The sequence below is a fragment of the Pongo pygmaeus genome, chromosome 1 (assembly GCF_028885625.2).
Source record: "Pongo pygmaeus isolate AG05252 chromosome 1, NHGRI_mPonPyg2-v2.0_pri, whole genome shotgun sequence".
In the NCBI taxonomy this organism is placed as follows: Eukaryota; Metazoa; Chordata; class Mammalia; order Primates; family Hominidae; genus Pongo; species Pongo pygmaeus.
Window position 1 is genome coordinate 113,985,758 of NC_072373.2, and position 12,354 is coordinate 113,998,111.

The 12,354-nt window shown below is 46.4% G+C and overlaps 1 protein-coding gene across 1 annotated transcript in view; it reads left to right on the top strand.

Moving 5' to 3' along the window:
* The window catches only part of CASQ2 (calsequestrin 2), a 68,891-nt gene that overhangs the window by 47,151 nt on the left and 9,386 nt on the right, over nucleotides 1–12,354 (top strand). The window contains exon 8 of the mRNA XM_054442276.1: nucleotides 3,935–3,989. Within this exon, the coding sequence (XP_054298251.1) occupies nucleotides 3,935–3,989 (55 nt within the window). The remainder of the gene's footprint in view (nucleotides 1–3,934; nucleotides 3,990–12,354) is intronic.

The window sequence follows — 12,354 nt, forward strand, 5'->3', positions numbered from 1 at the left end:
CAGCACTTTGGGAGGCCGAGGTGGGCAGATCGCTTGAGTCAAGGAATTCAAGAGCAGCCTGGGCAACATAGCGAAACTCCGTCTCTGCAAAAAATATAAAAATTAGCTGGGTGTGGTGGTGTGTGCCAATAGTCCCAGTTACTTGAGAGGCTGAGGCAGGAGCATCCTCTGAGCCTGGGAGGCAGAGGCTGAAGTGAGCCGAGATGTGCCACTGCACTCCAACCTGGGCAACAGAGTGAAACCCTGTTTCAAAAGAAAAAGAAACGTCTTTATCTTCAACATCCACTTCCCCAGACATCTAGTTCCAGAGACATTGAGAAATATTTAAATAAGATGGGAAAGTCAGCTAGGACTAAAACAACTATTGATCTTTCTCTCTCTCTAATTGTGCAGGTTTTTAAGATGCAGGCCATAGAAAACACATCACATATGATTACTAAAGAAACTGGTGCCTGGTAATATTTGCTATGTGTACATTGGAAAGCTATTTATTTATTTTAAATACTCAAAGAATGTCAAGCTGAGGCAGGGCAAAAAGAGACCCAGTGCTGATCTGTCATTCCCCTTGGAAACCTCACCCTCCATCTAGCCAAGTGGCCTGCTAGAGTCCTGGGGAACTGCCCACAGGGAAGGAGAGTCAGCAATTTCTTCTAAAAGAAGCCTCTCTATATCGCAACAACAAAATACTTTCAAGATGGGGTCAGAGACCCCCAGACAAGCATCTAGGTCGCTCCATTGCTCCTTAAATAGGGAGCCTGCTTATTTTAACCGCATTTTTCTTTGCATCTCTTCATTCAACATGAGAACAAACATTCAACAGAGACTGGAAGGAAACTGAGTAAGATATTAAGTGGTAATATATGTTGTTGGTAGGTAATTGATAAGCATAGTTTCTTCTTGGTATACCTAATATTTTCTAATTTTCTTCAGTGAGTAAGGTTTTTATTGCCATTCTCCTTTTTTGAGTCTATAGGCATTAAAAAGAACCTCTGTGCTAAACAATGAGGTTATAAAAACTAACATTGCTGTCCTGTCCTTAAGAGCTCAGATTAAGTAGATGAAACAGTCTCAAGACATATAACATCAGCCCAGTATGCTCACTGCTGCAACAGAGGGGCGTACAAAGTGCTGGGGTATCCAAAGGAAGGGATTCACTGACGTTATTCCCAAATCTCCAGTTCTTTGGGAAATCTTGCACTCAGTTACTTTATATACAGGTCTCTTTCCAGCCTCTTTCAACTTAAGAGCCATTGATCCAAGTTTACAACATCTTCTGCAAACCCTGCAGGGGGCAATAAATTCATGGAGCCTGTTCTGCTGGTGGTGGTGAGAAAGAGTACAGGTTCTGTGGTCTGAATGTTTGTGCTCCCCGGGCAAATTCATACATTGGAATCATAGCCCCCAAGGTAATGGTGTGAGGAGATGGGGCCTTTGGGAAGTGATTAGGTCTTGAGGGCTGACCCCTCATGTTGGGATTAATGCCCTAAAAGACGCCCCAGAGAGCTAGCTGGTCCCTTCCGCGTGAGGACACAGCAGGAAGGCACTGTTTCTGAGCCAGAAAGCAGGCCTTGCGAGACACCAAATCTGCCGGCGCCTTGACTTCCCAGCCTCCATAACAGTGAGAAATAAATTTCTGTTGTTTATAAGCTACCCAGGTTTTGATATGTTGTTATAGCAGCCCGAATGGACCAAGACAGTGGGCTTTGGGGCCAGACAGAACTGGCTTGAATCCCCCTTCTGTCACTACTAGTTCTGTGGCCTTAGGTAAGTCACTTTGATTCTTCAAGCATTCAATAAGAATAAGACTTGCTTATGAGATTTTGAGATAATGTACTTATAAAGAAAGTACAGAAAAGGTGGCAAATAGCAGATATTGCTGCCACTTTAATAACTGTTGTTATCTTAAGGCATAATCCCTTCTTTTAGTGAGCTTTCCAACTAGTTGAGGAGGGAAGATTCATGCAATTAAAAACAGAATTTCCAAGACAACGTGACCTAAAGACCAAATGAGAGATCTGGGTAGCAAAGGCTGTGGGATTCAGAGAACTCCCGGGGGTTCTCAGCCCTGAAGTCAGCACAGCTCTTCCTCCCCTGTGCAAGCTGGGTTCTCACTGAGTAACCCCAACTTGCCGGCTTTCCCATGGGTTCTGGCTCTGTGAGTTTATTACTTGAAAATGCCTGGCACCTAGCGCTGGCCTGCTTCCTTGTGGATGTGGAATACAGGTCTGCGTGCTGAATCTTTGTGACGCACACAGAGACAGGCTCTTTCCCTTGGTGACGGTGCTCCCTCCAGGGACCATCTTGGGTCTGGGGAGTGACAGCCGTATTATGAGCAGCCTCCTAGAAAACAAATATGGATTCTTAATTCTAAAGCCAATTTCCAAATGTGTTCTAGCAGGGCACACAGAAATGAAGCCTGCTTCACAGAGTTAACAGCGCTCACTCCCATCTGATGGCAGGAGACAGAGACACAGGCTAGCCTAATGAGAACTGATCGGGATATTCTGTCTGGCGATAATAGCAAATGTAAAACAGTGAAACCTCAGACTCCCCTTCTGGTTGCTGTCGGATTTGTGTAATAAGCCGGCACACACAGGCACACACATGCGTATATCTGTAAAATTAAAGTCCCCAGAGAATCTGACCAAGGCAGTGCCCACTTTCTTGTTTTTAATAATAATATTTTCCATTTAATCTTTCTTAGAATTTGTGGAGGCTTTGTCCATTCCAAACTCAAAGGAAAAAGATTAGCATTTAGATAGGATTGCACCAGCATTAAAAGAGGTCATGGGAAGGTTGAGACGCCTGGAGGTTTTTCCATAGGATGATTCTGATATGACATTCAGGGTGCCCAAAGCATACCTCTCCCCGTGTCTCATCATCAGTATGCACTCCGCCTTGTCCCCAGGTGCCTCTTTCTCACACATATTCCTCCCCAAGTCTCCTGAGAATCACATTTGTGATAGCAGAGCCCCTTCCAAGCTCTAGCTCCTATTTCTCCAGGAATAATAATTGCAAAGGAGACACAAGGCATAGGGTCCTTGCTGTCCAGGGTGTAGAGACATGAAATGCCCCTCGTTTGCCCCATAGGCTTAAAATACTCTCTCTAGATTCTTCTTCCTGCCCCCGCCCCCACAGCCATACCCCACTTTTCTCAGTCACACACCCTCAACCTTCCTTACACTCAAATTCCAGACAGTTCCTGCAGCCTCAGAAATGCACTGGAGGCCTATACTGACTGGGCAAGGACTTCAAGGAAGTCACCTAGAGGTCACAGTCAGCAGTGTACCCTACACACTACATGGGTTCTGTAGGCAGGGTCCTAACAGGGAAGCACAACCCTTGTCTGTGATTCTTGTGTGAACAACACCAGCCCACATCCTAATTGACCTCAATGATTCCTGTCTGCCATCCATTTGGATATAGTTTCAGGATCTGTCCACAGCATTTAGAAGCCTCCATAATCTGGTGCATCACTGACTCTATCTGCCAGTGGTAAATTCTTGAAACAGAGACTGACAGCTGCTTTTACTGAGCTGCCTCTAGAGCCGTTGTTGCCCTCAGATCTCCTGATAAACCAGACTCATATTCTTTCTCATTTTGCCTTTTACTGCTGCACTCCTGGAACCACCAGACCACAGGAGTGAGGCTCATTTAGTGCTAATGTCTTGCGTGTGGTTGGTATTTTCCTGTCTTGCAAACTCATTTATCTGAGTCCCTGATCCAAACCCTATGCATTCCTGGCAGTTGCTCCTCAGCATTCCTTCCTTAATGTGAGCCCCACTGTACTCCTCTGTGTCTCTGTGTTCGTCCCCGCTTCCACACCTCTCCCTACCTCTCCTATTTCCATTCCGGCTTCTGAGTCCCTGCCCCCGGCTCAGTCCTTTGTATCCCTCCAGCTGGAAGTGTAACTTTTGATTCTTTTCTCATACAGGAAGATGATTTGAATGGGATCCACATTGTGGCCTTTGCAGAGAAGAGTGACCCAGGTAGGAAACCTTCAATCTGCTCTTTACAGCTTTAGAAAGAACCGATTTCTTACCTTTGTCAGCCTTCACCTTTCTCTTCTCTCACATCCCATCCACAATGCAACTGCAAGATATTGGGCACCCCCTGGTGGTCGCCCATTAAGTATGAGTTCGTTTTCAGTTGTGCACATGGCTAAGAGAAGAAAAGGTGTGAACAAATCAGAATGTTATAGACTACCAGGTTCCTACACCTCTGCACAGCAATGGACCAACACACTGAGTCAGTGGGATTTGCAGCAGAGAAAGAGTTTAATAATCTCAAGGCTGCCAAATGGGTAAGGGGACGGATTCTCAGGCCACAAATCCAATTCTTCAAGGGGTTCTGGGCAAGGGTTTTTAAGAAGATCATGGAAGGTGAGGGCCTGGAAAATTGGGGTCATCGATTGATCTGGGTAAGGGGATGAAATCATGACGATGTGGGAACTGCATTCTTCCATAAGTCAGCTCCTTGCTCGCCTTTTAGACCGGCTGATGTCAATAGTTTTACTGGTATGCAGAACCTAAAAGAGAAACTCAAATGGAAATCTTATTGTATTAGTCCATTCTCACATTGCTATAAAGAAATACCTGAGACAGGGTAATTTATAAAGAAAAGAGCTTCATTGGCTCACAGTTCTTCAGGCTGTACAGGAAACAGGATAGTATTTGCTTCTGGGGAGGCTTCTGGGAGCTTTTACTCATGGCAGAAGGCAAAGCGGGAGCAGACATCTCACATGGCAGGAGCAGGACCAAGGTGGCGGGGAGGTGCCACACAGTTTTATATAACCAGATCTTGTGAGAACTCACACCAAGTGGGGCATGGTGTTAAATCATAAGAAACCACCCCCACGATCCAATCATCTCTCACCGGGCCCCACCTCCAGCATTGGGGATTACATTTCAACAGGAGATTTGGGTAGGGGACACAGATCCAAGCCATACCACTTTTAATCTCACCGTGTCTTAAATTTTATCTATAGAACAGAGAAGGGACAACAAGTCTTGTGACAAGGGCTACATTATCCTGGGGTAGTACACAGTGAAGAGAAGTGGGCCAGAGGGCAAGCCAGCTTCACCATTGCTGCTGATGGTGTGGGAAGCCTAGCGGGATTTTATTTTTTTCTCCAGTTGATTTTATAAAGTGTTTTTGGAGATGCTTTCAAAAACCTCAAACATTCTGCTTTGCTGCCCAAACATAGAAAGGTACACTGGGCGCTGGGGGAGATATTAAAACATACCAGCTTTACAGGGTGTGTGTGTGCACGTGTGAACTTCTGCTCACATTAAGTTTATTTACCAATTTTGCCATCTAGCCTGTATCAACCACAATTCTACCTGAAAATAGGATAAATGTATACTTTGATCCATAAAATATTGTCTGTGCTTAGGAAATGAAGTAGGAAACATTCCCCTAAATAATGAGAACTGGGGAAAATGAGCAGCTTGTTTTGAAAGTGCAAGGTGACCCTGTAAATGGATGGGTAACTTTGTTTTTGGAACTTGGACAACTTTTCTCTGGTTTCACTCTTTTCAACACCAGTGGAGAGTGAAGTGCAGGAAAATTAATTTTGCAGGTAGCAATTCCCTATGGCAGTGCTCTGTGAGATAGAGAGTCCCCAAGAGAAAGTGGAAGCACAGATTCTGAAGTGCATTTTGGAAACCCTGGGACAACCCAGAAGGTAACCAGAGAAGACAAGGGAATGTAGACTTTCACGGTATTTGCTGGGGGCTTCAATCTCTTGTATACTCATAGGGAGAGATCTAGAGATGTTTCTACTAGACAGATCAGGAAACAGCGGTTTAGAGAAGTTAAACAAACTGCCCAAGAGAACACAGTTAGTGGCAGATCATGAACAGATCGCCTTTTTCATCAATATATAGCTGATTCTTGCACAGTGTCTTGACTTATGGTAGGTGCTCAATAAATAATTGTCTGGCAGATGATTAGAGAGTTAGATGACCAACCAAGACAGACCCCCAAACTCTTCACTGGCAAACCAGCTTTTCCTTCCCTTTTTTGGCAATACACTAATAGCCTCCATAGTTTCTTACAGAGTGAAACCCACATTTTTAATCATATAATTTATAAAACCAAGATATAATCCATATACCATAATAGTAACCCTTTTAAAGTGAAGATTTCAGTGGTTTTTAGTACATTCACAAAGTTGTGCAAACATAATCAGTATCTAATTCTAGAACATTTTGAAAAATAGCCATTAGCAGTCACTCCCATTTCCCTCTCACCCACCTCTGCAAGCAGGAATTACCTACTATGTCTAAAATTTGCCTATTCTGGACATTTCATATAAATGGAATCATTTAATATGTAGCCTTTTGTGTGTGGCATCTTTCACTTAGCATGATGTTTTCAAGGTGTCCCAGTGACATTGCACATATCATTCTTTTTAAGGGCCAAATAATATTCCACTGTATCAAAACCAAATTTATGTTCTGAATTATCTGAGCACTCTCTTGTTTTTTTCACTTTTCAACAAGATCTAGCCCTTGTCTCCACCCTCTCAAAAAAAGCCAGTGTGGTTTCAGTGGGTTTTCCACAGATTCTGGCCACCACTCTTCCCTGGAGGAGCAAATAGCAAAGGAAGCCAATTGCCTAAGGTTTACAAGCTATAATCAAACAGAATTGGATCCCTGGTGTTATGTGAACAGAGATGCAGTTGCCATAGGCAGCAGCCTGCTGGCCAGACTCCAGAGGTCTCCTTCCCCACCTCACCTGCCCCCTTCCAGGATTGTGGGGAAGCCTGTCTGGCTCTTTGGAACAATAGAACAAAGAGGCCTCCCTGAAGTTGCAGGAACCTGTTTGACCGAGATTGCTGCTATAATGAATCAAGTTCCAGAAACTACTTCCACCTCCTCCCTGCACAAATATCCCTGGGCCTGAAGCTGTGCCTTTCCCCAAAAGAGCCCAAGCTGGGGCTTGTACTGGGAAGCTGTAAGCATGCACTGAGGTGAGGGCAGGGGGATGGGGAGGAGCTCTAGAAGCATCTTCTGTGAGCGAGGGCCTTGCTACTCAGGGTTGGGAAAGGGCAAGACTTGTCTGTGAAAGTCCCTGACTCTGAATTTGTGGTTAATCAGTTATTTACCTGCAGAGCACTGATGTGTAACCTGGGGCAATGGGCCTGACTGCAGGACTAGGAATTTCATTCCTGCAAAACAGTCCCTCTGCATTCCTTTGCTCTTGCTAACGAGTTAGACATGGCCTTTCACCCCAACCAAACACCTACTCCCACCACCCCAAGGAAGAAGCTCATACATCCAGGAAAATAATACAGTTCTTCTTAAAGAACTAACAGTATTGAGGAACTGTGCTAGGAGCTTTATGTAGATGACCTTATTTAGCACCTAAAGCCACTCTGTAATACGTGCATGATGATTATTATTCTAGTGTCAGATGAATAACGTGAGTTTTAGAGGTTAAATAAGTTGCCCAAATCACTCACTGTACCTAAGCCAAGATTCAAATTCATGCAGGCTATCTTGACCTCTAAATACATCATGACTATGAGGCAGATGATGATGATTGTCACTTACTGTGTACTTATATGTACACAAGAATCCCATGAGGAAGGCATTATTTTTATTACAACTGAGGAAGCTGAGGCTGAGAGAGCTTACCTCACTGGGAAGCATAAAGTTGGAATGATGCTGAGGATGTCTGGCTTCCCAGCCCACACCCTTAACCACAAGGCCCTGCCATAGAGTTATATGAAGTCGTCAGGGTAGCAACTCTGAGTGGCATATAAGTCTGTAGCAGGGCCTTATGCTAAGTGATCATTCAGTCCTCCTTCCTGCCTCTCTATTGCCCTTCACCACCTTCTCCACCTCCAACATTTGAAAGACAAGAAAGTGGAGACTCAGGGCAATGCAATGGCATGTTCGAGATCACAGGGTTATAGGAATAGTGGGAAATCGAGCTTAGATTTCCCAAGGGCCCCTCCTGTGCACAGTCCACCCTATCACACCAGCTCCAAACAATGCCCCAGCCAGTGCAGGCTCTGAGCATGTGCAGTGCTGCCACATGTACTGGGGAAGGGGACACGAGCAGGCAGAGCAGGCGGAGGTGAGAAGAGCGCAAAACCACCTGGAAGCTTGAGAGCCTAGTTAGGGAAGAAAAGTCCGGCTTCCTCCCACTGTCAGTCCAGGTTTGGGATCTAAGATTACACAGCAGCAACAACCACACGTCCCAGTGATCCAGCTGCCCCAACCACTTTCTTCCCCCAGCAGTTCTGACATGACCCTCATGGCCAAGAGCTTGAGTTCACCCAGTGTAGAAAGCTGAGGGCGGGCAGCAACCCTGTACTCCCACCTCCACCTGCCAGGAGGCAGGGTCTGCTCTCCTGGCCCTCGAGCCTAACCGCTGGATCTCTCCTGCTGTACTCATCCCATGCCCTCAGGCAGGCCCGGCTGGGAAGGACATTTTCTAGCCCTGTGCTCTTGCCTATTGCCTGGTGGTGCTGCCAGTCTTCCTCCAGCTCCTGCGCTCAAAGTGCCCGCCAGAGCCGCTCGTCTGACAGGTTTGAAAATGAATGACTCTCTTCCTCACCACCCTTAGATGCGTCTGTGTCAGGCTGACATCTTCTTTATAACATGTGATGAAAGGTTTGCAAAGCAGCGTTTCTACATGAGTGCATGCTAGATGGATATCCTCAAAGGGCATGGGGAATATTAGCGCTAACAAGCTGGAAATGCAAGGACAGGCTGCTGTCTGCACACGTGGAACAGAATTAGTGACAGGCCCTGGAAGGAACGTCTCCAAGCTCTGTTCCATTCAAGCTTCCACTGCTTCAGGTTCTTGTAAAAATCTTTTTGAGACCAATTGTCTCAAGTAGGACTACTAACTGCCTCCTTGAGCGTTTGATTGTAAGTTTGGTTTACCAAATTTAACATTTGGTTCTTTCTTTTTTTTTTTTTTTTGAGAGAGAGTCTCCCTCTATTGCTCAGGCTGGAGTGCAGTGGCACCATCTCTGCTCACTGCAACCTCCACCTCCTGGGTTCAAGCAATTCTCCTGCCTCAGCCTCCCAAGTAGCTGGGATTAGAGGCATGGGCCACCACACCTGGCTAAGTTTTGTATTTTCAATAGCCTCCCAAAGTGCTGGGATTATGGGTGTGAGCCACTGTGCCCGGCCTGGTTCTTACTATGTGTTGAATGTTATTCCAAGCACTTAACAAGTATCAACATATTTAACCTTTGCACCAACCCAACGTGTTAGGTGCTGTTTTTATCATCTTCCCCGGTATACAGATGATAAAATACAGGGACAAAGAAGTTAAATAATGTCCCCAGCTCACATGGCTAATCAGTGATAGAACTGGGCTTCAAACCCAGCAGTCCAGCCCCTAGTCTGGGCTCTGTAACCATCAGCTTAAGCTTCTCTTCATCACAACACCATATCATTTGATTTTTTCACCAATTCTGGGATCTTAGGGCCAGGAGAAGACAGGTAGAGAAAGAGGGTTGTGGTAAGGAGTGGTAGCATATTCACATGTCTCAAGTGCCATCTCACAGCTGTGGGGCCCAGACAATGTCCCCTGTCCTATGCGGATGTCTGACTCTCACGGGTGACTTCTTGGCAATTCCATCTTGTGACAGGAGAGCTCCCGGCCTTGTCTGTCCCTCTGAGGTTTCCCAAAGGATCCAGTTCAGATGCTGGGCTGCTTTTTGAGAATTCCATACTTACCGAGTGAGCTCTGGCCTAGAGACCAACAAGGTCTTTCTGAGAGAGGACCTGTCCTATACACCCTTGTGTCTCAGCTCCTGGCTCTGGGCTTAAGATGTTGTGGGAACTCAAATTATACCTGCCTGATGAAAACAAACAAACAAAACCCTTATGCCTGTAATCCCAGCACTTTGGATTACAGGCAGGTGAATCACAAGGTCAGGAGTTCGAGACCGGTCTGGCCAACATAGTGAAACCCCGTCTCTACTAAAAATACAAAAATTAGCTGGGCGTGGTAGCATGCACCTGTAGTCCCAGCCACTCGGGAGGCTGATGCAGGAGAATCACTTGAACCCGGGAAGCAGAGGTTGCAGTGAGCCGAGACCACACCATTGCACTCCAGCCTCGGTGACAGAGTGAGACTCCACCTCAAAAACAAAAACAAAACAAAACAAACAAAAACCCTTCCCATCAATGAAGGATCAAAGTAGTGAAAAAAAAAAAAAAAAAAAAACACCTTAAAATGAGTAAGAGTTTGATGGGGGTGGAGGAGAGAAAGGAAGAAGACAAAGTCTTTATGAGGCCCTTCTGCATGTGTGTCCCTACACACTTTACCCAACCCACATGCTGATGGCATCTCGTTATATCAACATGCCTGAGAGGTCATGTGGCAGCTGTCCTCTCCACTTTCAGAGAAGGAGATGAAAGGGGAGCAGTTAAGTGACCTGTGCAAGGTCTTTAAACTCCAGACCCAGTGCCCTCTTTAGACACAACCTCTAAGCTGTGTGGTTCCAGCCCCGGCCGTTTATCTGTCCACCTGCCACACAAGCAAGGGCAGGACCCCACTCTAAGAGCTTGGCCCTCCCAAGCTCAGGCCTCTCCTCACAGGAGCAGAGATCCTGAGGCCCAGAACTTCCCACGGCATGGAGTCAGGAAGGGTCCCTTTCCAGGCCTTTGTGGAGTGAGCACAGCCAGCTGCCCCAGGAGTGGGGCCATGATGACAGATAGCAGGGCAGGGCAGGCTGCGTGCTGTGGGCCTGTTCGCTCCTGGGCCACTGCTTGCTCTGAGACACAGGAGCCTCTGCCGTATGTGGCCTTGGCTCCTGACTTGGCTGTGCCTGGCCTGGGACCCGTCCCCTAGGGCTTGGTGAAGGCTCATTCCCACCAGTTCCTGCCAGGGAAACAGGAGAGGATAATCACCAGTTTCTCCTCCCACAAAGATGTGATTCCCAGAGGCCAGTCGCTTGCCGTGGGAAACCTCCTGGTTCAATGTGCATCCTTTGGCTGTGGGTCATGGTCTCTCAGGACTCCAAGCCTGAGTGGCAGGAGAGGAGTTGCAGTTCTCACAGCTCCAGGTCTCTTTATTTACATCCATCTCTGAGATGCCAGTCCCACTCAGAGCCATCCCTGAGTTAGCCAACCCATCATACTACAGCTGCTGGGAGGGGAGGGCTTGGCAGCGTGGTTTGAAGGAGGGGAAGGGACCCCTCCATGGGAAGGTACAGGCCAGCCCACCAGCCCTGGGGCTGACCCCATGGACAGTTTCCTCAGTGTCCCAGCCCCTGCTTCCCTGATATTGAAGCTTTCACACTGGGCTTAAAAATCTCAAGCACAAACTCGAGGAAGGAAGATGGCAGCAACACTGGTAGGAGTGCGGAGACCTCAGAGGGTAGGAGACAGTGGAAGTGGCTCCAGACGTGCAGACTTAAGACCTGAGTTCAACTCCCAGCTCTACCATTTGCTCCCGTGTGATGCTGGGCAAGTCATTTGCTCTCCTTGGGTCTTAATTCTATCCTCTTTAAAATGGAGATGATAAAATCTTCCTAACTTCCATCAAGACTAGTTGTAAAAATCAAATGCAAAAGTACTCAGTACCCAGTAAGTGTTCAATAGACACTCAGAAAATAAAGGTTGGAGCAGCGTGATTATAGACTTTCTGCATATGGAGAACAATGTTCTGGGTCCTGGCTGGGCATGGTGGCTTTCGCCTATAATCCCAGCACTCTGGGAGGCTGAGGTGGGAGGATCGCTTGAGCCCCGGAGTTCAAGACGAGCCTGGGCAACACAGAGAGACTTCATCTTTACAAATAGTAATAAAAAAATTAACTTCATGGTGGTGTGTGCCTCTGGTCCCAGCTACTTAGGAGGCTGAAATGGGAGAATCACTTGAGCCTGGGAAGTCAAGACTGCAGTGAGCCATGATTGCACCACTGCATTTCAGCCTGGGGAACAGAGTGAGACTCCATCTCAAAACAAAACAAAAAAGAACAATGTCCAGTGTCCATAAAGGAAGAAACTGGGGAGTAAACGTCATGTGAAAAAAGATTTCAATTGGATGCAAGGATAAGATTCTTGGCTGTTAGAATGATCAACTCCGTAGTCAGCCTTTAGCAAGGTCAAAGGGTCTCACTCCTGGAAATATTCAACAGACAAATGTTCTGAGTGAGGGCTATTCAACTACCTGGAGTTTGGAATGTCTGGGTTGCGGGGGTCTCTTCTGATTTTGAGAACCGATGCTTTTCTGATAACTGCCGAGAATAGTCCTCTACTTGCTTTGTCTAGATAACTATTAGCCTACACATCTCTGAATAGTGTTTCCCCCTTTTCTCTATATAGTTTTTTGAAGTATAGGCTACATTACTTATGAAACATACATGACCACAGTCTT